Source organism: Ochotona princeps, chromosome 1 (genome assembly GCF_030435755.1).
Source record: "Ochotona princeps isolate mOchPri1 chromosome 1, mOchPri1.hap1, whole genome shotgun sequence".
In the NCBI taxonomy this organism is placed as follows: Eukaryota; Metazoa; Chordata; class Mammalia; order Lagomorpha; family Ochotonidae; genus Ochotona; species Ochotona princeps.
Window position 1 is genome coordinate 77,864,896 of NC_080832.1, and position 27,275 is coordinate 77,892,170.

Here is a 27,275-nt window from a genome sequence, read left to right on the forward strand (position 1 = left end):
GGTGTGGATGTTGTTCCTTTTGGGATGCTCATAGTAGAAGTGGTTGTACACAGGATATTTGGGAACTGAACTCTTTGTACCTTTGCTTAATTTTGTTGTGACGCTAAAACTGCTCTAAAAAACAAAGTCTATTAAAATGTATTTTTTTAATTGGGAAAAAGAATATTATACAATGATACAAACGGAGTTTCCCAAATGAAATGCTCGGGACTGAAGTATTCCAGATTTTTTTTTTTTTTTTTTTTGGATGCTGGAATATAAGTATATATACATGTGAGCTACCTTGGGGACAGCGTGCAAGTCTAAATACTAAATCAATTTGTTCTATATACACACATACATTTAGCCTTAAGGTAATTTTTATACCATGCTCACTGTGTGCCTACCACATGTGGCATTATGTCAGCATTCAAAATGTTTTAGCCCTCGGGTCATGTTGTTTGTCAGACTGTTGAATGAGGGATATTCTCTCTGTAACTAAGCTTTTGGATGTTGTCAAGCGTCCCTGAGGCCAAGTTCATAATTATGCATTAGTAGGTCACACAGAGAGGGCATGGCACACAGAATACAGCATAGTACTCTAAACACAAAAATCAATGGATACAATGAAAAATCAAAGGCAGAAATGAGAGAGACAGTACAGCTGTACAAGTATGGACTACATCAGAGCCACAAGTACTCAGGGACCAAGGAATTCACCTTTGGGACTTCCGCCTCCCCAAAGTTTATCTCCCAAGGTCCATTCTCATGACTTCTCTTAATCCAATTTTTAGTACTACAGGAATTATGGTGCCATGCCAACATACACATACACACACATATATCTCAAGAAAAAACCTTATGACCTTGAAATTTTTTACAATCCTGAAATTTTAGTGTCATTCATGCTATCAAGTTTTATTTACACAGTCCTTTAGAATATACATCTATACATCTGTTGTCTATTGGCTATTGCAAGTGTGAAATACTGTCCCTATCCAACAGATTAATTTACAGGAAAGTATACAATTGGAAAACAATTCTACAATGTAATATATACATAGTGGTTCCTTTTAGCTTCCTTTTGAGGATAATCTGTTGTATTCATTCTTTTTTTTCCTGACAAGATTTCAGAATGAAGCTCCTTTCAAGAGCGGATCCATAGAAAAGAGTGTAACAGCCCAACATGTTTCATGGTGTCATGTGACAGTCTGATTAGAATATCATTTCTTCTCAAATTTTTTCTCAGAAGTTTTGGATGATGAAGAATCATGACTTTCACCACTACTGTAACGCTCATATAAACTCTGAAATTAAAAACACAAATCTGTTTTGTAATTTTTCAAATTCAGTGTATTTCCAGAGCACTAAAACTAGCTTGGCATACTTTAAATATTTACTTCTCTTGTTCTCATCATCAGGAAAATATCCCATAAACTATCAGAGATAAGAAAAAATTGGAAGCGCATAGTTTGATCTGAAGAACTAGCTATTTAAATCTTTCTCTGGGAGAAAAATAATTACTAACAAAGAAATGAACCTTTAAGCCCTTCTTTATCTACTCCCTTTTCTTTAAACCAAGAGAGCTTTAGACAAATTCCTACATGTAAAATATAGTCATTAGAAAACAACATATTCATGTCCCAGTGACATTTAAACTAGTGAACAGCAGACATATAAATTGTTACATGTATAAACACAGCTGGATATAGACCTCCCTTGTATCTACAGAGCATTGTTCTGTGAGGCCCCACACATTTCAAAATTCACAAACATTAAAGCCCCTAAATACAGAATATTTCATATCTCCTATAAACATCTTCACATCTACTTTAAAGCATGTATGTGTAGATGATTTATAATCCATAATACAATTTAAGTTGTTGCTATATCATATCATTTAGAAAAAAAGATGAGAAAAAAAAAACCTGTACATGTTTGGAACAGTTGTTTCCCCATTCTTTTAAAAAATATGTAATTGGTTAAACTCACGTGACTTTTTTCAACTGAGAACATACAACCTCAGCAATAAAGTAACCAACTCACCTCAGTTTTATTCAAAAAAGGCTTTGAGCAATACACTGATATGGATTTAAAGCATGAAAATAAACAATACAGAAGAACTACAAAATGGATTTTGTCCTGTTTGAACTACTAAAGTTACTGATTTTGGCATCATCACTTGAGTAAGCTTACATCATATGCATGCAAATATAACAGTGAATATGTAATAATTCCTTTAGAAGTATGTCCAAGTTCTTAGCAACTTAGATGGACTTACTCCTACCCAGAGAACTTAAAATACTGTTAGTTTAAGCTCCTACAATTTCAAAAATAATTGAAATGTCATTAGTAACTGCCAGCTAGCTAAACCAGCTGGTCAATAACCATTCATAAAGTTCTCGAAATGAGATGTTTGACAGCAATGAGGTCAAAAATCGTGGATTTTTGGTGGGCTGAAAAGCTTGAGACATGTACTTTGAGAAATGTATCGACTGCTATGTGCAGCTTCAGCTAAGCTATTATGTTGTAAGATATTGTGATTTCTCCAAGACAGTTTAAAGAAAAGTCAGCACTGCAGCACAGACAAGCTGTTGGCTGTGATACAACAGTCTATAGAACACTGGTTCTAGTACCAGTGGCTCCTTATGATCCAGCTTCCTGTTAAGGCACCTAACTAAAGAGCAGAGAACAGTTCGAACTACATTGGATATCTGCCACTCACATGGGGTCATTTGGATGAAGTCGTGCTCTCCTGACTTCAGCTGGACTTACTGCGAGGACTTGGGGCCATTTGGGGATTGAATCAGCAGGAGAAAGCTCTTTGTTTCATCCTCTTTCTGTTGCTTTGACTTTTAAACAAATCTTTATATATATATATATATATATATATATATATATATAAAAAAAACTGGCTAGAATGAATAAATTCAAAAGCTATTTAAGGATGATGTTAACAGATACCCACCTATTTAAACAGACTTGAAAGTAATCTGAGGAATGTATCCTACAAGGCAGTCCATTCTTGTATGCACAAGACTATAAACCAAGTAAATCTGTATTTATCAAAAAACATCTTTTGAATACCTAAATGTAAAATATCCTTTATAACTGCTCTGATGATTATTGGATTAATTATAATCTAATATTTCAGATTATCTGCTTTTTGAAATGTCTAACTCACAGAACTACTTCAAAGAATTAATAGCAATGTAGTTAGAGAATAAACATGCTTACTTTAGCAGCTTTTAAAATGGAGTTAGGAGAATTAAGACCAACAAGTTGGCCCAGAACATATTTCATCTCATCAGTGCTTCCTTTAGCCACTTGGTTACCTATAAAATAAACGTTATTAATTATGTACTAGTGTCAAGTAGAAAAACATAAGTCCGTTATAAATATGAATTCTGTTTAACAAGAACTTAGATTTTCGTTATTTATCACTGATCATAGTCCCTACCAGGATAAATAAAAACTTAAGGCCAGCTGGTACAGAAAGACAACTGTAATTACTTAGATGATGCAAACTAAAAAAGAATAGTCAGTTCAGATTCTGTTTGTTATAGCTAATTGGCTATTTAACTTATTAAGTTAGTAATAAATGTTTAAGGTAGTAGTACCTGAAATAGTTTGAATTTGAACATATGGATGTGCCAGGAGCTCAGGAATCGATATCCGCAGTTTAGGGTCCCTTATTAAACAACACTACGAAAAAAAACATTAATCTTTTAAAACACAAAAGCTTTCCTATGTGACCTTGATAAAAATATTTTTCCAGGTTACCTGTTACAGAAGCTTCTTCCTAGATAATAGTGTATCAAAGAGCTCATGAAGAGAGAGATTTAAAAGTACAATTTTTTGAAATCCTTCAAAGTATTTTCATAAAACACTTTCCAGAAAATTGTTCAAGTCCTTTCATATACCGCTCAGTGAGAAGACTATCATTCAAACCACTTGTGAAACCCAAGTGTCCATACCTTCAAGGTAAACCAAAAACTCCAAAAGCTAACTCAAGTAAACAAACTTTTACTAAAACAATCATTTCAAGCCCTATATAGTTGTAATTATTTCATATATTGTTTTAAGCAATTAATTATAATGAGGTATTATCTTTCTAGTACAGTAATACTGCCTTTAATTATTAATATTACCTTTAACACATCTTGAAGATCTTTCTCTGGAATATCAGGAAATTCAATTTCATGATTAGGATCAATTATGGCATGTAATTTAGAAATCTGATTAATTATATGCTGAAATGGTGTTTTGCCATAAGTCATATAGTACAGGATGCATCCTAAGGACCAAACATCACTTTTGGGGCTTATCTAAGCAGGAAAAAACAAAACAAAACAAAAAAATAACAAGTTGTATTCTCGTATAATTATATAAATTTAGTAACATTCTCTACATAAAAATGTGTGTGTATACAAATAAGGGGCTTTTTATAAAGTTCACGGAAAATGCACAATACTTTTGAATTTCATTTTCCAGGAAATTTTTGAAGGCTTTCAATATGTATTCTTTTGTATTTAATAGCATAAGTAAATCGTAGTGAATTTGCAAGTACTAGACTATAGCCACATAAGTATCTTTTTTCAGTTTTCATTGTTTGGCTATTTCATCCAGAGAGGAGTCTCACTTTAAATCTTTCAAAAAATTCATAACTGTTTAACATATTTCAATTCAGACTATTTTTATCCATTTGTAAAAATAAGTGGACAAGTGGGAAAAACTTAAAACAAGAAGGATAATTCTAGTCTACTGATTTTTCCCAGGACTATGGGATTATAATAAATTGTATATTAACTAAAATATATGTAGACTTTTAAAAGGTTGTTTAAGTTAAATATAAACTATATAACCAGGCTAAGCTTGCTTCCTGGTCTTCTCATTAGGCAGAAATCCTGTGTCTCCACAAAGGATAAATCACGTAAGAATTTGAGGGACAAGAAATGAAAACTCAAGACAAATAAGAGACTACACTGATAGTACATATCAGAAAAAGAACAAGGTTAGCCGTATTTAAACAGAAGAGAAATCTGTTTTTCAGATAAATGTACCCTCATTCATAATGTAAGCAAAAACTGTTCTATTGAGGATAAATTTTTTTAACACACCTTTGGGAATATATCAGGTAAAACAGATTCTATTATCAACATACAAAAGCAAACTGAAAATTAATTAAAAAAACCTCCCTCTTTACCCAGTTTAACCACCTGTAAATTTAATCCATTTCTAAATAAATCATACATTAAAAATGAATTTCCAGTCAGGGAAAAATTACAGTGGCAAGACAGTTCTCAATTTCTCCTAAACTCCAAAGAAAACATAGGAACTGTTAGCAAAGCCAACAAGTAACTAATGTTTACAAGAATACGAAATGTGCCAGAAAAGGTCTGGGTTTAAAAAAAAAAAAATAGGCGAAAATGTATGCACATCATCTTCAGGAAGTTCAGAGGCTCACACTACCAAAAGCCCAGATTCCTGCACGGTAGAGGCATTGGAAGACAGCAGAGGAAGGCTACACTTTCAGGGATCATTTCTAGTCTGTGAAGACAGCGGAGGGGGACGAGGAAAAGACTGAGACACGTATTAACAGCAAGGAAGAAGCTGAGAGCCAAGAGGTATTCACCCGCAAGAGTGGCAGAGCAATACAAGCATGGAATTTACCAAGGGGCTGTGTGTGCTCCTCTTACAGCAGGGATCCAAATGAATTGAGGCTTATACTAAGTATAAGATCATTAACAACTGGAAATTTTTGAAAAAAATCAAAGTAAAAGAGGAAACAACTTTTTAGAGCTGAAATTGTAAATTTTAGACATTAGTGAAACTAATAAACTGCAGTAAAACCTGGAAAGAGTACCTAGGGAAAAACTTCAAACCTCAGAGTAAAATTTAGTCTTCATTTCAGTGTTTATTTTTCATCTACTTGCAAGGCAGAGTCAAAAAGAGAGGGAGAGATCTTTCACCTGGTTCCCACTCCTCCTCAAACACATGCTACAGCCAGAGCCGCACCAGAGATTGAAGCTAGAATCCTGGAAATGCATTTGAGGTCTCTCATATTGTATTCCTGGCCCAAGCCCTGGAGGAATCACACGCTGCCTCCCAGAATGCATCAGCAGGAAGTTGGATTAGAAGCAGTGGAGCCAGGACTTGAACCCAGGGATAATGATATGGGTTGTGGACATTCCACGCTGTAGCTTAACTTGCTGTGCCACAATGCAGAATGTTTTGATTTGATATGATTTGAAAGGTAGTGTGGATGTGTGTGTGTGCGGTGGGGGGCGGGGAAGAGAAAGGGGAGGGTGGAGAGAGATAGAAACGTGGTGGAGAGATCTTCTTCCACTGTTTTGCTTTCTTTCCAAATTCCCGCAACAGCCAGGGCCAGAAAAATCTAAAACCAAAAGCCTGGAACTCCATCTGGGTTTCCATTTGCTACGTAAGAGGAAAATTTATGGGCCTGGTACAGTAGCTTAGTGGCTAAAACCCTTGCCTTGCAATTGCTAGGATCCCATATGGGTGCTGGTTCATGTCCTGGCTGCTGTTTCCCATCCAGCTCTTTGCTTGAGGCCTGGGAAGGGAGTAGAAGATGGACCTAAGCCTTGGGATCCTACACCCATGTGGGAAACCCCAAGGGGGCTCCTGGCTTCTGATAAGCTCAGCTCCAGCCGTTGTGGCCACTTGAGGGATGAACCAAAGGATGGAAGATCTTTCTCTCTGTATCTCCTTCTCTTGGTATATCTGACCTTCCAATAAATAATAAATCTTAAAAAAGTAGAAAAGCAGCAGATCTATGATTTGAATGTTGTCTCTGGGTAATAACTTAGGCTTGCATCAATTTGGTACCCTGCTACAAGGCAACTTGGCAGGCAAAATATATACCTGAAGAGGAGTATTTTTAAAAACACAAAATTCATATAATGAATGGAAAAGTAGCCAATGGAAAAAAAAATCACACCCATTATCCTTGAAAAGACAAAATACACAAATGAATAAATGCTGAAAAATGTAACAATCAGAGAAAATAAGTGTTCAAATTTTTATGCTATTATCAAGTGTCCAAACCAGAGCTAATTTATTAGATTTTATTTCTCTCAATTTTAAGCGCCTCCTTCCCTAAAATCCTAGATGCATTTATCATAGGAGCACACAGTGAAGGATCACCATAATTTTAAACAATAAGGTCAAGTCAATAAAGAAGGGTGAAACAGAATACCTTAATAATTGGCTTCAAAAGGGTGACTTCTCAGCAATGGCCAAAATGGTATTCAATTTTAGAAATACCCTTCAGTTACACCTGGTAAGTCTATTAGAGAAAAGCACATTTTCCACTGATGCCTGACAACTGGTGTATAAATCACCTTTACAGTACCTTTGATTTGGAGTTCCCATTCTCTCTTGAGGAAGACATATCTTTGATTGCTTCTGGTGGCATATAGTTAACTGTGCCAACCTACGTGCCAAATCACAGAAAGCATATCAATCAATGAAACATTTTATTATGCAGTTCGATTTTAAAAACCATAAAATTCATAATAGAAAACTCAACTGCCAGAATTATTAAAGCACTTGTATCAACTTTCTTCACATTCCCAGCAAACAAAATTGGGTTCAAAATCAGAAAATTCGCTCTTCAGAATGGTGTGCTTCTACCATAATTAATAGTGAATAACTAATAACATCCGTCTCAAAAACTGAGTTAAAATTCGACTAATGGACAGAAACTACGAAGAGCTTCATTATTAATCATTAAAGTGCTAGAAAATAGTTCATAGATATTTTTTAAATAAGCCAACCAAGCAAGCAACATACAAACTAAAAAACATCTAGCTCTGTCTCCCTGTACTCCTTGGGCTCATGTCCAAGAGGGAATTGGCATATAAGTCAATTAACAATTTCTACTATAACATTATGCTACTCTTACTAAAATGCACGTTCTTGGTCCTGCGTTTGAAGCTAATTTAGAATACAATGTTCAGCCATTCTTTTGATATAAAAACAAATGGTTGTCAAAGAAAATTATTTGAAATACATTTTACCCAACCATTCCTTTTCATAAGCTCTGGTTTTTCTAATACAGATCCATACCACAAATTTGCATATATGAACACATTAACTTGGCTCCAGCAATATTATTTTTCAGCTATATTTCATTTCACTGCTGTAATTTTTAGTTATTATGGATCAAAGTGCAATACTGTAGCTCCTACTTTACTATACTTACTATGGTATTTCTAACATGAAAAACCACTCAAATGTTTTTCCAACTATTTGCTAAGAAAAGCTTTCTTTCTCTAGAAAAATGGAAATAATCCTACTTATAAACACTGAAAAATGTGTAACTGCAATTCATTCTTTGGATTCAATTTCTGAGCCAGATTTTCAGGCTGATTTTACACTGTGGCCAAGATGACTTCCTAGGTGATTATTACTAACTTTCTAAGTCAACTATGAGAAGATCATTCAAAATTGCTGGAAGTATTTCAATCTGATCTTGACTTTCTATTTTAGGTAACCCCGATCATGGTTTTAAATTGTTTGGATTTACAGTATATGGTCTTATTAAAAGTCCACTGAAGAATGAAGTGGATAAAAATACAATACATTAATCCTAAAACTCCACAGGTGAAAACTAATTGAAGTTGGCTCTGTGGTAACCAATCTGAGAATTCACAACAAGTCTTACCTGGGAATCTTTAACAATACTTGTTGTGTCTGGTTGCATTTGGTTTGCAATTCCAAAATCAATTAACTTTAGCATTCCATCAACTATCAGAAAGTTAGCAGGTTTCAGATCACTGTGAACAATGCCTTGAAATTGAAAATCCATAATATTAGGGAAAAAACAATCCCACGTAGCAACCTGGTTCCTTCAACTGGTTAATATAACTAAATGTTCATAAGTTATATATTTTTACAAATACTTACACAACACTTGTAATGTACCAGGCAGCAGTGTAAGCTTGTTGCTTATACTGAATCATTTAATCCATATAACAATGCTAAGGTTAATGCTTTTAACTATTCCCACTTTCTGCTAAGGAGAGTAAGATAATGAAAGTTTAAGTTACTTGTTCAAAGTCACAATCCCCAAAATAAGAGTGCCATGAGTGGTGCTGGTTCTAATCCTGGTGGCCCCACTTCTCATTCAGCTCCCTAGTTGTAGCCTGGGAAAGCAGTTGAGGATGGCCCAAAGTCTTGGGACCTACACCCATGTGAGAGACCCGGAAGAGGATCTGGGCTACTGGCTTCAGATCGGGGCAGCTCCAGCCATTGCAGCTACTTAGGGAGTAAATCATCAAACAGAAGATCTTCCTCTCTGTCTCTCCTCTTCTCTGTATATCTGACTTCATAATAAAAATAAGTAAGTCTTCTAAAAAAAAAAAAAAAAAAAAAAGAGTGCCATGAGTGAGTCAGGCAGTCTGGTTTGTCTGGCTACATAAACACCCTATTCAACGCCTACTGGAGAGCATCCGAAACGGCACTATCGGATTCTAAGATTGTGATGCTCCTAATGTTGCTTGATGGCCTTAATCTGATCACTGGTGGGTCATCTGTTAATGTACAGGAAGAGAGACACAAGGAGGATAAAAATATATAAAATGACACCACCCTTCACTCAAAGTAATGCAGTACAAAATGGTTAGGAAAAACAACAAATATCTCATATTTTGGGGTGCTAAACCTCAAGGTTTCAAGATCTTCCACGTAAGTATTTGGATATAAGAACCATAAAGCATATTAACACTGAGAAACAGAAATTTTGTGTTATAGATCTGGGAACAAGGGTTCATATCAGAATATTAAAAAATGGTTTTATTATTTTATGTTTAAATACATTTGCAGTTTTTTAATTCATCCAATTGAAGGTGCCAAAATCCAAAGCCTGGAAATTATAGGGGTATATCTCTATGATGACACCATAATGAATATTTCATTTTTACATTTATAAAGGTATTTTAAAATACCATGTTGATGGATTGTGTGTACTGCCTCCAACATATTTTTCCAGTAACTCTTGCGTTCCCATGGATTGATGGATTTTTTCTTTTTAAGCCAACTATTAAGATCAATGTTTCCACACTCCATTACCATGTAGATGTATTGGTCCGTGATTTCACTACAATTGAAACAAAAGTATAAAACATTAAAAGGCCGAGTTATATTAACAAAGTTTTATTAAGTAATTACCTAAAGAATTACAGAACAAGAAAGGATTATCTTCTTAAATTTAAAAAGCATTCTTACTAATCATAAAGTCGAATGATTTTATCACTGTGTTGCTGTAGCTTACTCAAATAAGCTATTTCATTCCGGTAACTGTCCACAGTTTGGTTATCTGCTTCTTCCAAGTTTACATATTTTATAGCATGTATCTGTTTCTTTTCATTCAATACCTGAAATACCTATAGAGTAGAACAAATAGAAAAGTTTAGAATATACTACTTACACACTGCCACAATGTTTCTAAATTTACTAGACAGAATTTTAGATTAAGAAAACCTGAAAGATGTACTGACATGAGAATTAAGTTCCTGGGCTTATGCTGAATATAGCAGAAAAAATAACCATAATATGTACATTCGATAATTCAAAAGACATGCATCTAAAACATTTCTTTCATCATACAAATTCATTTTACATACATTCATTTAATTCTCCTGAATGCCTTAATGAGAGAAAAAAAATGCTAAGGGGGCCCAGCACAATAGCTCTCCATTCCAGCTTCCTGCCCATGTGCAAGCCAGGAGACAGCAGTTGATGGCTCAAGTAGCCGGGTTCCTGCTACCAATTGTGGAAGATCAGATTGAGTTCCTAATTCCTAGTTTTGGCCTAGCAGTCTCCACTACTGTGGATTATTTGTAGAATGAATGAGTAGATGGAAGATGTGTGTATGCTTCTCTGCTTTTCAAGTAAAAAAGAATGTGAAGATATTTTGTGGGAAAATTCTTCTCTGATAAGAAATACACTCCATTGTCACTCTAAGCAAACATCTGAAACCACAGACCAATACAGATAAAGGCATGAATTAAGGCCTGAGATGTCTAAAGAATATAGGTCACTTTGGAGGATCAAGGCATAAGATGAGAGGCTGTTTATTTATGGTTTAAGGGTAACATACATTTCTAGAGGTAAAGTGAAACCCAACAGGTAGAAACACAGAGTTAAAGATCCTTGCATTTATTTTTTGAAAAAAGATTCATTATTTCTTTTAGAAAGGCAGATAAGATTTATAGAAAAAAGGAGAAACAGAGACATATCTTCCACCTGCTGGTTCACCCTCCAAATATCCACAGCGGTTGGAACTAACCCTATCCAGAGCCAGGAGCTTCCTCCAAGTCTACCACACAGGTGCAAACTCCGAAGGCCTTGGGCCATCCTCTACTGCCTTCCCAGGCCACAAACAGTGGACTGGAGGGGAGTGGAACAGCCAGGACACGAACTGGTGCCCACGTGGGATCCTAGTGCTTGCAAGCTGAGGATGTAAGCATTAAATCATCTTGCTGAGTCTTGCATTCATTTGTAAATATTTAAGACACTCACCTTACTTGAACCTCCACTGCCTATCTGCTTTAATATGGAATACATTCTTCCTTTAACCGAAATGCACTCGTTTGTTGAAGAAGATGCTGAAATCTAAACAATTAAGACATATAAATAAAAGTTCAAAAATTGGCCACATAGCATATTTTTGGTACAGTGGAATATTTTCAACTTTTAAATCTCAAAAGTTTAGACACAGTATTTAAAAAACAGAACTTGCTCTGCATACTTTCTTTAATCAAGGAAATAAATGTATTAAGTTAACATATGGATGTACTTCCAAGGTCTCCCTCTTTAACTGTTTTTACTTAACATAAATATAGATTATGAGGAAAAAGATCATTTATCCAAGCTATCACTTTCAGTTTTCTATCCTTTTTTCCTTATACATTTCTTTTTAAGGTAACACAAATGAAAAGAATGTAGGCATAGGTGTGGATAGTTTTGTATTACCTTATAATGAAAGCAATGTGCACCTTAAGGTGTTGAAGTGCTGATCTGTGAATCAAACAAATGTAACAAATTCCAGTAGTGCCCCTTCCCTGTGCCAAAATGTTCTTTCATCAAGTTACTTATCTGAACTTCAACACTGTGACCAGCAAACTTTCAGCTGACACAGTACATAGTCTTCCCCTCCATCCCCTTCCTTATGCTGGATGATCTCCCGGTGTCCCTGCAAATGCTCTACAACAGAAGGAGCGCTGAGAGAAGTTCACACAGAGTTTCTGACAAATCAAACTGAAAACAAGACCTGAGGTAAATTTCAATTCAATAGGGTCTTGTTTTAGATCTAAATGACAGAATGACCCTCATGCAATATCTTCCATTTAAATAAGAAGATAAGGATTCTAATTTCCTTAAACTGTAGGGCTGAGAGTCATAAAATGTTTCCCACAAGAGTATCATGCCTTGAAACATGGAAGCACTTGGAATTTCATCAAGGTTGTCCTACACTTCTTGTTTATCCTGTGTTCTTCATTTTGTAGTTAAAGGAGAAATATTTCTGGGAGAAAAAAAAGGCAATTCAATATTTCTCCCTTACCTGCTGACAGCGTTTACAATAATCCTAACTTCTTTCTGATTCAATACCAACGTGAAGTTCAGTTTCTAACACAGGGTATCTTGCATTCCCTTTAGTCTCTATTTCTCATTGTTGCCAATTCTCATAATTATAAAATCTGACATTCCTGCCTTGATTTCTGCCAGAGCTTCCTATCCTTCTTAGGATAAAACCTCAAAGTAAAACAGCATCTTGCAGCTCATCACTACTTATTCTTAGCAATGTGTCAAAGTGCTTAAGAACTCAAGTCTCAAATGCAAATCCCAGCATCCTTGTGTTCTTTTTAGTTCTGTCTTGAAACTGGCTTTTCCAGGAAGCTTGTTTTTCCTCTCATCTCTAACCTGCCTTCCACCTTTCACCTACGTCAAATGTGACAGTAGTAATAACTCAATAAATATTTTTGAAACAATTTATGGACAAACCTGATCATCTTTCTTTTTCCATTGTAATAATTTTTGAAATCTATGTATTTTTAAAAAAGTACCTATTTTCCATAAACTTTTTTTAAGCTGTGAGCTACATGGATTACAATTGTTTTTACATCAAAATTACTTCTCATTCATTTCCATGAACTTTTTGAATTGTTCTTATACATAAACTAATTTAATATTTACATGTATCCTAGGAAGTTAATGTTTTATTTTCTCCATCTTATAGATGATGAAATGGACAAAGAAAATTCATGCAACTTGCAGAAGATCAGTTGATCGTTAAACAGTGAAGATTAACTTTCCAATTGGTTGGGCAGTCCATCTTCCCAGGAGTAAGAATTGACAAGTTCTTAATATTTTTTCTGTAGACTAGATAATTATAAAGACAGAATCTATGAAGCTGATGCACCTTAACATACAACAGATGAATAAAGTTATTCAAACCTGTTGTAACTTTTGAAGTGGAGTAGCAGGTATTTGCTGCTGGAAACAAGCAAGCTGGCTATAAGGTGTTAACAACTGGGAAGCAGGTGGAAAGTCATTCTTTACAACTGGTGTTCTAAAACTAAAAAAGATTTTGTTTTTAATTAGAAAAAAAGCATTATGTAAACATATTAATAGCAATCATTCTTTAAAATAGTCTACATAATAGAAAAAAATCGAAGGCATATATAGCAATATCATTAAACAGGCAAGAGGCTACATTAAAAAACCTAAAAATCAGTTCTAAAGACTACATTTTCCACTAAGATATTAACAATATATTTATAGTTGATTGAAGATTGAGTATTATATCTAATTCCTTTATGAATTGACAGTTATTTTTAAAGTATTTCGTTGTTTTTATTAATCAGCATTCTATCCAATTTCTTCACTCACCCCTCATTACTATCCACTCGCGCCTCAAAAGCTGAAACACCTCTAGAACTAAGTGAACTACACAATCAGTGTCTTCCAGAAATGATCACAACTATAGTATCTCCTACACTAGAGTTTATCCATCCTTTAGCTGCTCCAAGAATGCTAACCTTCATAATTTCTCCCTCAAATAGAGGCTTCTAGGTAGCAATGCAAGAAGTTTAGCATCTTGAGCGACTTTCTAGGCTGCAAGTACAGATTATAATGTAACAGACTGCATTTTAACAAATCTTGAATACATAACATACATGTATATATTCATATACATATATACGTATATCCACACATACTCATTATCGTAGCCACCCCACCCTTTCTCATTTTACAGTTTAAAACCACAGATGCTGAGAAAACCAACAAAAATTTGTAAAGTCTGTAATACATCAGATTTCTATCAGATCTATTTGGCCCCAAAGCTCACACTATTTTAGGATTCTGAATCCTAAGCTGGGTAAAATTAATTACCAGCTCATGTAATCATCCAAGGTATTGTTGCTTGGTGTCTTACAGACAGACTTTGGATCAATCCATTTAGGTGTAGTTATTGGTGGTGACTGCTTTGAAACTGAAAAGACAGGTTGCTCAATAGTGGTATGTTTCTGCTAAAAAAAAAAATCATAAATGCTATGCTTTAGAGTTTAAAATTTGTTATGCGTTCAACAGTTTCACAAACATTTAACTTATAAAAGATGATTGGTAAAAAAAATAAAAACAAAAACATACTAAAACAAAAAGATATATATACATTATGCATACACGTATATATAATGCAGACTTTGGCATAAAAGAGCTATACTAAAGATTGCTAAACTCTTAAAAAAAAGCACAATAAAATTACATTTGATTTATCCCAAATGTACCTAAATACTATTTCACAATATTCTGGATGGAAAACGTGCACCTCATATATCCTTTTCCCTCATTTTGAAACAAAGAACTTCTGGAATCATCTCATCATGAACAAAAATCCTATGCAGTAAGGATTGTGAGGTGACAGTTGACTGGCCTGCTGAAAACATTTGTAACCAAGATCTTACTGGAATACACTTATGCCCAGTAGTCACTCTAATATTTTCTATGGCTGATTTATTACTCCAGTATCACAGCTGAGAAGTTGCCACAGAGATCACCTAGCTTGCAAAGCCTACAAATCCCTTATATAGAAAGTTAACCAATTCTAGTCATACAGCACTGCAAACAACTAGAAAACCACTTTTTGCTTGTTCTTTCCATGTCCTGTCTATTTCCATGTCCAGGTTTTCAGTAAATACCCAACATAGGACCTAACTGGAAATATTCAGCTGTGAAGAATAGCTACTGTTCAAGTACAAATGACAGACATGATTTCCCTGCTTCAAATAAATACAAAACACAATGTAGCAAGCAGACCAGGCATTTCATGTAGAAATTAAAAAATAGACTGGAACACTCCCATCACCTACTGAAGTGCCTGGCTTCAAGTCCCAGCTCAATTCCTGATTCCACCTTCTTACTAATGCAGACCTGGGAGGGGCAGTATTAATACTGTATACAGAAGTTCATTTCAATTTCAGGACAGTTTTAGTTGTTAGAAAGGATTTGCAGTGGTGGATGCCTGGCACATGTAATCGGACATGTGGTCTGTACGCCATAGTGGAGTGCCTGGTTGTGTTATAGCAGCCTCCTCTGATTCCAATCGAGCTTTATGCTAATGGTATACATTAGTACAGAACACAGGTCAAATTACATGTGCCAGGTATCCACCCCTGAGTTCTGGCTCTTGGTTTCAGCTGGACCAGCCCTAGATGTTTACAGGCACTTTTGAATGAACTAGTGGGCTTACGTTGTTCATCTCTCCACTTCTCAAAGTGAAAATAAAAATTGAAAAAGCATTTGCAGATATCTATATTAAATAGATCGCTGTAATTTTAACATGCTGTCTTCTCACTGTAGTTCTCAAGAATCACCTTGGATAATCTACTCTATTTTCTACAACTGCAGTCCCTTTAAATTTGGAAGACAGCCAAGAAACTTCTTTTCCTGGATACATTTTTCCTTTTATTTAAGATTTCCTCAAAAAGATTTCCTACATACACTAGAATTAGTGGTAAGGGTGTTATTGAGAAAGCATAACGAAAAAAATGATCTTAGGGTGGGATGTTTGTGGATATTCTGGATGTTAGAATCTAGGAATGGGTGGCTAAAGTGAAAGAAAATAAAGAGATGGTCATGAGACAGTCTTAGAAATCAGCATATACAATGAGAGTTGTCCGGCTCTGGATGGATCACAAGTCCACAGCTCAAGTAATGAGGGAAGTCACTATGATATTCACAGATGAGTAAGGAATAGAACGGTACACTGAGAAGGCAGAAGCTTCAAAAAAACTCAGGTCTCGTGTAAGAGAGGAAGACATGATGTGGACTTACTAATGAGGGATTTACAGCTATGAAGTAAATGAGAGGCGAGACAAAAAAAAATCATTTCTGGAGGATCCTGTTCCATGGCACAGCTGGCTAAGTTAGGGGCTAGCATCCCATTCTGAAGTACTGGATCATGTCTTGGCTACGCTGCTTCAGATTCAGTTTCCTTCTAATTCACCTGCACAGGCAACAAACTATAGCCCAAGTGCTCGGTTCTCTGCCATTGCCCTGGATGACCCAGATAGAATTCTGGCTCCTGCTGCTTCCACTGGGGTAGGAATCAGAGAATGGAAGATTGCTCTCAAGCTGTCTTCCAAATAAATAAATACACAAAATATAGAGTATATAAAATATTAAAAACAAAAAAGTAAAGATACGGCCTGCAGAACAAGCCTCAATTATAGGAAACTGGTTAGTTTCTTCTTCTCTCACATGTATTAGTGGTTTTCTGTATAGTTGCTCTCATTCAATCCTACCCAATTTTAGAATATTTTGTTCATTTCTTTGTCCTCAGTGCTCCTGTTCCCTTTCAGACACTAATTTACTTTCCTTTTCAGAACACTTGATATAAATGTGATCATACAATATATGGTCTATTTTGTAAGGTTTTCACTTAATGTTTTGAAGGTTGATCCATGCCACAGCATAGATCAGTACTGTATTTCTTTCTGAGAGGAGCATTGTATGAATGTATTAGTATCTTTTAGTTGATAGGTATTTTGTTATCTCTATGTTTTGGCAATTATAAACCTGCTGCTATGAATACTCATTTACAAATACTCATGTGAATGTATGTCTTCAACTGTCTTGACTATAAACATAGGAGTGGAACTGCTGAGTCATGTAACTCTAGGCTTAACTTTCTGAGGAAGTGACTACTTCCCAAAGTGACCGTCTCACTTTGGCTACCCACAAACAACACAATCTACCTCCAAAATTCTCCATATACTCATCAATACTTGTTAGTATCTCTTTTAAGTTACAGTCCTCCTAGTGGTATTAAGTAGTATCTAACTGTCGTTTTAATTTACATTTTTCAAATGATCAATTAATGTTTTCAAGTCTCTTTACTATTTCTCTGATTCAGCAGATTCCAAAAAGTAGATAACTTACACAATTTGATCCATAATGCAACTTTGAAGGACCTTTAACATCTAACATTTGTGTCCTCCATTTAATATTTCAAGCAGCAGCCCAGGAAATCTGGAAGTGTAGAAGTTGCCAAAATTTTTTCAGGGAACCTGAAGCTCAAAAGTATTTTCATACTAAGAAAATACTTGACATTTTTGCTTTTATTTCCTCATGTGTATAAACTACCTGACCCATGACAATGAAAATGAAACAGACTGAACGTAAAATCAGATAAAAGAATCCAGTCTTCCATTAAGTCAACCATTAAAAAGATTTGTTAAGATCACGAAACAATGCCAATCTCTCTGTAATTATTTTGTATCAGAAAATATTTCTTTCATAAAAATATATTTATAGTCACATGCAATAAAATCCATTATTTTTAATGTTTTAAATGTTTGCTTTTTCTTGATTTTTAAAAATCTTTTATTTATTTGAAAGGAAAAAAACAGATGTAGAGCAAGAGAGTGTGAAAACCAGACAGAGGCAAATACAGAGATAAAGACAAAGAGATTACCCATGGGCCAACTGACTTCCAAAATATTCACTACAGCCATATCTGGGTAAGGCGGAAACCAGGAGCTGGGTTTCACCCAAGAGTTGCAAGGCCAAGTACACGAGCCGTCTCCTGCTGCCTTTTAGGATGCAGCATTCGGAAATAGAGTAGGGCTAGGACACGAACCAAGAGACTTCAAAATGGGAATGTGAGGGTCCAAAGCAGCAGTTTAACCATTGCGTCAAACACCACACTCCCAGATTCACCTTCTAAATATGGTAAACAGAGTAAAGTATTGTCCATACAAGCAAAAGGTCCTCAACAGTTAAGACCAAAATATGTCAAAATCATTGAGTTATAACGGTTATGTTTTTATTGTTCTCATCACAAGCCACTGAATAGAAATGGTGATCAAAGTATGACCATAGGGTGTATATCTGGTTCTCCAGGTGTGTATCTGCCCCAGTTCATTCTTTCTGAACAGATGGCTGACTGGTGTGACTAGTCAATAAGTTATAAAGTCATATATTGTTAAAACTACATTTTTCTAGTTTAAATATATGAGTATAGTCACAGAAAACTGTTCAATGCTTGCTAGCACTGTACTTACACACAGATGATCATCATACACTTTGTAAAGTTTCAAATATTAAACATTTTAGGCTTTGAACATAAATGATCTGCATTGCAGCTACTTTTATATCAATGTTTCAATAACATTTTGTTTCCATGTGCAATTTGGGAACTGGTTTGAAATAAAGGCTATAGCTCACTAAGCCCATCATCAAACTATCAGCACTCCTGAAACATTATTTAGACATAGACACCTACTGAACCTAAACTTGTAATCATCACTTTCTGAATGACTGCACTAAGAACAACAGGAGTGAGGCAATTTAAGAAAAAAAAGTCACCTCTGTATCAGCCTTTGGGGTTCGCTCTGGAACATGCCACTGACTGGAAAACACAGCAGGATTCTGACTCACACATTCTGACTTTTTCTTAGACTGCCAATGCTGCTGGGCACTTTCCGGCATCTTCAGTTCTTGATGCTCTCTAGCTTCTGAAATCATGTGGTACTATCATTACAAAGCAAAGATACACGGTAATAACAAAATCAAGGCTAAACGATACAACAAATCATAAGCAGTATCGGTTATTTGCTTTTAAAAACAAAGAATCAAAGAGAAAAACTGAAAGCAAAGCAGGTGGTGACAATTTGTTTTCTGAGTCAAGATTACAAAGTTGCAACACCGCCACCTTCCTAAACTGTTGTGCAGTTTTTCCGACTATTTCATATTTACATGATTCAGATTATCAACAAATACATTAATAAAGTTTAAAACATATAGACGTTATAAAGTTTTGCTAATAAAGAGAAGTGAATCTAGTACTTCTCATGGGTCTGTAATTTAACATTAAAAATTTTACCTCATATTAATCAGCAATTATCTTAATGGTCCAAAAGCAAAAATGACTCAACAATATACTTCAGACTCTATAAGTAACAAAACTGTATTGCTTTCATTAAAAAAAAAGAAAGAACAAAATACTAGCACTTAGTGTGAAAGAAAAGCAAATTATGTTTAGATTGAATTTATTCCTAAATGCAATTTACAAAACATTTGAAAATCAATGTAATTTTGCCACCATACATAGAGAAGGAAAATACTATTCACTCAATAGACATACAAAGTTTTTGTAAAATTCAACACCAGCCACAAAAAAAAAAAATTAGTAATATATGTGTAAAAAAGAAGACATCACTCAATTTATAAGGAATAATATTTATAGAAATCTGTTCCAATCACCATACTAAAGGAAAGTACCAACAGCTTTCCTCTGAAGTAAGGAATGAGGCAAGAACACCACATAGCTTCTACTCTTCATTAAACTCAGTCATAGCAAATGTAATGAGGCAAAGAAAAGAAATACATTGTAAAAGAAAAACACTGTTTTCCTCTTTTTAGACTGTTTCAAACAACATGATCACATGTCCAGAAAAATTTAAGGACTCCATGGGAATACTTATGAAGTAAATTTAGATATGTCACTAGCTTTAACACCAATAATCTTTTTAGAAATCAATTTTACTTTTACATACTAATAATTTTTTTTAAAGATTTATTCATTTTATTACAGCCAGATATACACAGAGGAGGAGAGACAGAGAGGAAGATCTTCCATCCGATGATTCACTCCCCAAGTGAGCCGCAACGGGCCGATGCACGCCAATCCGAAGCCGGGAACCAGGAACCTCTTCCGGATCTCCCACGCGAGTGCAGGGTCCCAATGCATTGGGCCGTCCTCAACTGCTTTCCCAGGCCACAAGCAGGGAGCTGGATGGGAAGTGGAGCTGCCAGGATTAGAACCGCCGCCCATATGGGATCCCGGGGCTTTCAAGGCGAGGACTTTCGCCACTAGGCCACACCGCCGGGCCCTAATAATTTTTTTCAAAAAAACTAATATCGCATACAAAAAACAAAAACAAAACAAACAAACAAGCAAGCAAAAGGCAGTTATTCAGAGCCGACACAGTGCTGTATTTCTGCATCAGCCTCTCCTAAGTGTGGTTTTTTGTCCTGGTTGCTCCATTTTCCATACAGCTCCCTGCTGACTGCCTGGGGAGCAGTGAAGGATGGTCCAAAGCCTTGGGATCTTTCTCCCGTGTAGCAGACCTAGAACAGGCTCCTGGCTCCTGGCTTTGGACCAGCTCAGTGCTGGCTGTTGTGGCCATTTGGAATGAATCACTAGAAAGAAGACAGAGAGTCTTCTCCGTAACTCTAAGTAAAAAATGCATCAATCTTTAAAAAAAGAGGGAAAAAAGTAGATACTCCAGAACACATCTAGCAAGATACAAAAATCTTTAATACTGAGCCTTGGCATTTGAAATGAATGAAAGGAAACATTACATTAATGATCAGAACACTGAACTGTAAAGCCAATTTATTCCAAATTCCTTTACAAGTTCAGTGATAGATTCTGATATTAATATGGAAATTCAAAAGAACCCAAAACTATATAGATCATTTTCAGAATCATCTAATTTACAACCATTCAGTAAGGAAAAAGATCATTGGCACTCGAGACCTTATAAATACATAAATACTAATTTCAGGCAAAATATAAATGTAAAATGTGGAGGTAAAAAGACAATCTAAAAACCATGGGCAATGTGTCTGGTACAGCAGTTAAGATGCCAGGAAATCCATGTATCATACTGGAGTGCTTGGTCCTGGTCTCCATTCAAGGGTCCTACAGCAAGTGATGGCTGAAGTCCTTGAGTCTCAGAAACCCATGTGGGAGACCCGGATCAAGGCTGCCTCTTACTTTGGTTAGCCCAGTCCTAGGCAGCAACCAGAAAATCGGTGTTCTCCTGTCTGTTAGTCTCTATCAAATAACAAAATGAATATGTAAGTTATAAACAAAAAATACATATAAATATATAAACATAGGAATATGTATTTAAAGATACAGAAAGCATTCTCCACAAAAGCAAAGACTGGCACACCAAAATGTATTAAAATTAAGAATTCCTTTTTGGGCCCGATGCAGTAGCCTAGTGGCTAAATCCTCACCCTGTAAACACCAGGCTCCCCTATAGGTGCCAGTTCATGTCACGGCTGCTCCACTTTCCATCCAGCTCCCAACTTGTGGCCTGAGAAAGCAGCAGAGGACAGCCCAAAGCCTTGGGACCCTGCACCCAAGTGGGAGACCAGAAAGAGGCTCCTGGCTTCTGGCTTCAGAGTGGCTCAGCTGCAGCCATTGTGGCCGTTTAGGGTGTGTGGATGGAAAATCTTTCTTTATATCTGCCTTTCAAATAAAAATAAGTATTTAAGAAAATCTTCTTTCCATGAAAAGTCTTCAACAGGGCCAGCATGAAGGCTCAAGAATTTAGGCCCCTGCCCTCTATCCCCAAAAACACCCGAATTGAATTCCAGACTCTCGGCTTTGAATTGTCCCAATGTTGGCTCTTCTGGACATTTGCAAAGTAAACCAGTGGCAGATTTCTTTCACTCTCTGTATTTTCTCTTCGTTCTTCCTTCCATACACCTTTTAAGCAAACAAGTCAGTCTTTGCTTTTCATATACTCTATACAACTGAACTAAGATAAAAGATGAAGGAACAGATAGTTTCATTTCACACTTCTTGGGATAGTTTGCATTTTCAAGCTATAAAGTGATTTTTTAAAATAAAGAAATAATTCTATAAATTTCCACCATTCCTACCTTCTAACTGAGTTACAAAACCTGAGTCCGTTTTATTCTTCAGAGTGACTGAATCAGTAAGAACTTCGCAGCTTTTGTCATCTGATATCAAAGGATCCTTGGAATGGCTATTTTGAACAGACTACATGACAAAGAAAATGAAACTTCCATAAGTAGCAGCACTACCAAAATTATCTTACTGTTCAATATACTGTATAGTATTTGCACAAAAATACTGACAAAATTATAATTTTATAAATTTATATTTGGATTACATGTAGACTTACAAACTTCTTGCAAAGATTAACTGTCTGAATTATTGATTAGTGCAATGGGAAGGGTGATAATCATTAATCTAGTCAACATTTTCAGTGATAATAATTTAATATATTATGTATTATTACATATTGTTGTTTCAATCATAATTATACAATCAATTGCCAAAATGTATTTTAGGAACAAGGTAGAAAGTTTGAATCCAACACAGAATGAGTTTCATTACGAAAGAATTTTAAGCGTTTTGTTCCCATGCATGAAAAATCAAAGTATTTAATCATTGAAAATGAAAGCATTATTTGAAAAGTAATATTCGTACTAACACAAATACAAGACAGTAGCTATTATAAACTTAGCAACACTTCAGCACAATTATGCATTATTCCCCAGGATAGTCTTGATTAGGAAAAATTATTTCAAAGCAGGATCATGAAACAGGCATTACAAACATAAAATTGAAAAGACTTGCACATCTCAACGTCCAGTGTTTTGAAAAAGCTAAGAATAGTACAAGTAACCCCAAAATCAAAGGTCATCAGAGACTACAGTCAATTTCCTCATCTTTGATGTTCACATAAAAGCACTCTGGCATACAGAAGGTTAGGATTCAATATGTATTCTTTCATCTCTGCCCAACACAATCTACTCTCAATTTTTTAAAATTCTTTACCAGAATCACGGTATTAAATACATCAGGGAGCAAACCCTGGGAGCTACAGTGTTCCCCAGCCAGCCCCAAATCCAAGCCCAGCAATCTTAAACATATGCCTGTTCAGTCACACTTCATGGTTATTCTGAGACAACTGCTTTTTGTTCTACCATTTTAACCTTGGAGAAACACAGCCCAGGACTTCTGTGTGAGTGCACATTGGCAGACACGGATCTCATGAAATGACAGGAATAGGTATGATGGTGGAAAAGCGCCATGAAACCTAGATCTGGAGATCACACTTCTTATAAAGACTTAAAAATTGAGATTACCTTTAAATTTCTTAATTCACAAGAATCATTTCCACTTGATTTAAATCCAGGCATAATCATATCTCTGCAATCTGATCCAGAGATCTGTCTAATATCCACAAAACAAAGCAATTTTAACATTCACTCTAAAATTAATATTTTCATTTTAAAAAGCACATGTTTTAGCTATATATGTGTATCAGGAAAAAAAAAAGTTAAAATGATTTTTTAAAGAGATGTGACTCTAACTCTTGTACAAAGGTGACTAAGCTAAAAGATCAAATGACTGCCTATTTCTTTACTAGTTAATGAGTAACAACTGTATTTACAGTAAGACTGCAGGAAAGGAAAGTATGTAAGTGAAACTACATTTCAGGCTGCAAATAGCTTAAGGGTAAAGATCCAGGGAACAGACTCTTTTATGGGCCTGTAAAATACCAGCTTACGCTATCATACAAAAACCAAGAAAACTGTTGAGTTTTGTGGGCTTGTTTTGTTTTGTTTTTGTTCTTTTGGAGCGAAATGGTCTGTATTCTTCATTTAGATATTTATAAGGCAAATAAAAAGATGAGATGAAAGTAGTAAGATTCTGAAGCTTAACCTCAATAACCAAAATGCCGTCTAACACTATGTCAAGTTGTAAATATAACAGATATCCCTCCCTTCCCAACCCCCTCACCCCACACCAAAAAACATATGTACTTCTGAAGTTTATTGGCAAAATGACTCTCTGGAATCCAAGGAGCCTTGTCCGTTATAAATCTTATAAATCCTGGTTACAGATTTAAGAACAAACCAGAAAATACTTTAGCTTAGTTAAAATATTATCTTCTAACTTCTTGTGAGAGATTAAACACCCAAATCGAGAGAAGCAGAACACACTGGATGAGATGAACAATATCTCATTACTCAGAGGCCTGTTCGGGGCCCAGCGCAGATGCCTAGTGGCGAAAGTCCTCACCTTGAAAGCCCCAGGATCCCATATGGGTGCTGGTTCTAGTCCCAGCAGCTCCACTTCCCATCCAGCTCCCTGCTTGTGGCCTGGGAAAGCAGTCGAGGACAGCACAAAGCCTTGGGACCCTGCTCCCACGTGGAAGACCTGGAGCAGGTTTCTGGCTCCTGGCTTCAGATCAGCGCAGCTCTGGCCGTTGTGGTCACTTGGGGAATAAATCATCGGACGAAAGATCTTCCTCTCTGTCTCTCCTCCTCTCTGTATATCTGACTTTGTAATAAAAATAAATAAATCTTTTTAAAAAAAGAAGCAGCCTGTTCTGTTCCACTTTCTGAAGCCTAGACTCTGAGACAAATGAACAAGTTGATCTTTCCCACTGAAACCTATTCTTCCACCAAGGTGGAAAGGTATCTGTTGTCCGACCTGCTTCTCGCACCTGCTACGCAAACTCAAACTCACTTGAAGGGATTTGTACTAGAGGGTACCCAGTGAGAAATGGTCACACACCAAAACAGTCACTTTTCTCTACTTATCCCTTTGTTATAATAGCATCTAGAAATTACAATGTTAAATAGCAATTTAATCATAATAACTACCATTCAGTGACTTAAAGATCATTCTGCCCTCAAATACAAGCAAGAAATTTAAAAAATTAAAATTGAAACATACCTTTTTGTAAAACTTGGTACAACTGAGCCATCTGTCTTCACAAGACTCTCTGGGATACTTAGAAGGTTAACTGGGACTCTTCCAAATGGGTGTGACTGAAAATGTTTTGAAAGATTAAGCAACCAACAGAGAAATCGAGATTTCACTATAACCTTTTTCTTTAAATTAAATATTTTAATTTAAGCAAATTAAAAATAACATACCCGTTTAGTTTTGTTACTTGGTTTCAAGGGATTTCGATGACCTATTTCTGTATCTGGTGGGGGCAAATTCTCTCTAAACAGAAAGAAAATACCTCTAATTTTTCAATCAATGTTAACATGCATTCCATTTTAATGCTGGAAATGGTTGTTAAACTTACATGAAAAAAATATATGGACATATCAACACAGATGATGAGCACTTAAAAGACTAATTCTGCTTCCTCACCCGTACAAAAACCTGGCTTTAGTGGCCTGTCCTCTGGTATCACAATTGATGCTTCTATTCTGTAAATGTCCAACCGAGCTGCAGAATGATTCTTGGGTAGTTAATACTGTTGGTGCTGCAAAATTTTGAAACTACAATTAACTTTTTAAGGATATCAAGAGTTATCAAGAAAGTAACCTTCTTAATAAAAAACACTCAAAAGTTAATTATTTTTAAAAATGTTTGTTTCATGACACAGGTTCCATAGGCTTAGCAACTCTCCTTCCATTCTCCCTCTCCCCGACCCCCTATTTCCCCTGTATTATTACAAAACAGTGCACAAGTCCATCATTTTGCTATTTAAGTGTATCATGACATTGTACGTATATGTTTGTCCCCAAGTAAGATATATCAACCTGAAGATGTTTTTGGAATAATTCTCTACTTCAAATGCCTTCTCATCATCCATCTTTACAACTATAATTTATTCTTAACATTTCAACCAACCTACGTAAATGTTTTTCAATGAAATACTATTCTGAATTGTTATCTGTAATAACACCTACTATAGAAAGCTATTATCAGTACACATTAATAGTTACCTGAAAAATTTTTCTTTTCCTCCTCTGAAAGCAGTTGCTTCTTCTGGAGGTTTAAATTCTGAATGGCAATTTCCAGCATTTCTAGAGGTACTGCTCCACTTTCTACAGCTTTATGAAGAAGTTGTCTACTTTTTCTGAAATTACCTAGCAATGTAAAAAGTAGCCATCATTTCATGCAGCAATCTTCACCCCCTAAATACTGATAGATCAGCATCCAAGCAAAAACACAAGTGCAAAATATGTATTCTAACACTCATGCATTTGTTGTCCCAGGCCATGTCTCCCATGCATATAATCAACTCTGGTACATCTATGGTCAAAATAGATTGGTTGCATAAATAAGTACTTGATTTAACTGTGCACTGTCCATTTTCAGAAGTATAATAAAGCAGTTACCAAGAAAAGCTAAGGCTAACTACAGAAGTCAAAAACAGAATTTCAGATGTTATAATATGCCCAAGAACAGCAATCTCTTACCAAACTTTAATACAAATGTTATTTATAAACGACATGTAGTCATCCAAGAAAGGTTGATATATTTCACTAGAAGGAATCTTCTATCAAAGGACTCAAGCAAGTGAAAGTAATGATAAATATTAATCTTTACACTCAGACTTAGCTACACTATCCTTAAAATACAAGATAACTGAGACTATGCCTACCCTTCTGACTACAGATTTTTGAACAACTTTTCTTTCAGGTGTAAATTTACATCTAAAGCATATTCTCTCTATCGGGGTCCCCCGGGGTCTCCCGTACCCGCGGAAGAAATCACCCGACACTCCAGGCTCTGTTTCAAGAACCACTTTACTTCCAACCAGTCTTTCTTCGTCGTCTGTCCCGTCCGTCTGTCCGTCCGTCCTCTGTAGCTCCCTGTAGCTCTCTATCCCGCCTAAAATGGGCTGCTTATATATCCTTTTTTCCCGTGAGTCCACTGGGTGCTGCCTGATTGGCCAGGCCCTGGAAAGGAGGCAAATTTGCCTCACCTGCTGGCAAGACCAGCTCTCGTCTCTCCACTTTGCAGAGCAGCTGCCGGTCCTGGGTTACTGGCCGCAGCTGCCACCGCGGGGCTTTCTTCAGCAACCCGCTCCCCACACTCTCTATATATTAAATGTATACACCGTGCATCTTAAAGAATATGTTCTCAACATTTGTCAGTCACTGCACTATGTATGCTATAAAGACTGCATTTAAAGGTCATAAAGATGATCAAAAGACAACTTACGCATTCTGCTAGT

At 35.8% G+C, this 27,275-nt stretch overlaps 1 protein-coding gene across 1 annotated transcript in view; it reads right to left on the bottom strand.

The window, feature by feature from the left end:
* Positions 1-244: 244 nt before the first annotated feature.
* Positions 245-27,275, bottom strand: part of TTK (TTK protein kinase) — a 33,477-nt gene continuing 6,446 nt past the window's right edge. The window contains exons 5-22 of the mRNA XM_012925547.2: positions 26,038-26,181; positions 25,457-25,571; positions 25,231-25,303; positions 25,028-25,122; positions 23,428-23,515; positions 22,192-22,312; positions 18,877-19,025; positions 14,401-14,537; positions 13,462-13,582; positions 11,527-11,619; positions 10,231-10,388; positions 9,951-10,102; positions 8,669-8,793; positions 7,355-7,435; positions 4,131-4,307; positions 3,600-3,684; positions 3,217-3,314; positions 245-1,286 (exon numbers count right to left, since the gene is read on the bottom strand). Of these exons, the coding sequence (XP_012781001.2) occupies positions 1,203-1,286; positions 3,217-3,314; positions 3,600-3,684; positions 4,131-4,307; positions 7,355-7,435; positions 8,669-8,793; positions 9,951-10,102; positions 10,231-10,388; positions 11,527-11,619; positions 13,462-13,582; positions 14,401-14,537; positions 18,877-19,025; positions 22,192-22,312; positions 23,428-23,515; positions 25,028-25,122; positions 25,231-25,303; positions 25,457-25,571; positions 26,038-26,181 (2,096 nt within the window). The 3' untranslated portion in view covers positions 245-1,202. The remainder of the gene's footprint in view (positions 1,287-3,216; positions 3,315-3,599; positions 3,685-4,130; positions 4,308-7,354; positions 7,436-8,668; positions 8,794-9,950; positions 10,103-10,230; positions 10,389-11,526; positions 11,620-13,461; positions 13,583-14,400; positions 14,538-18,876; positions 19,026-22,191; positions 22,313-23,427; positions 23,516-25,027; positions 25,123-25,230; positions 25,304-25,456; positions 25,572-26,037; positions 26,182-27,275) is intronic.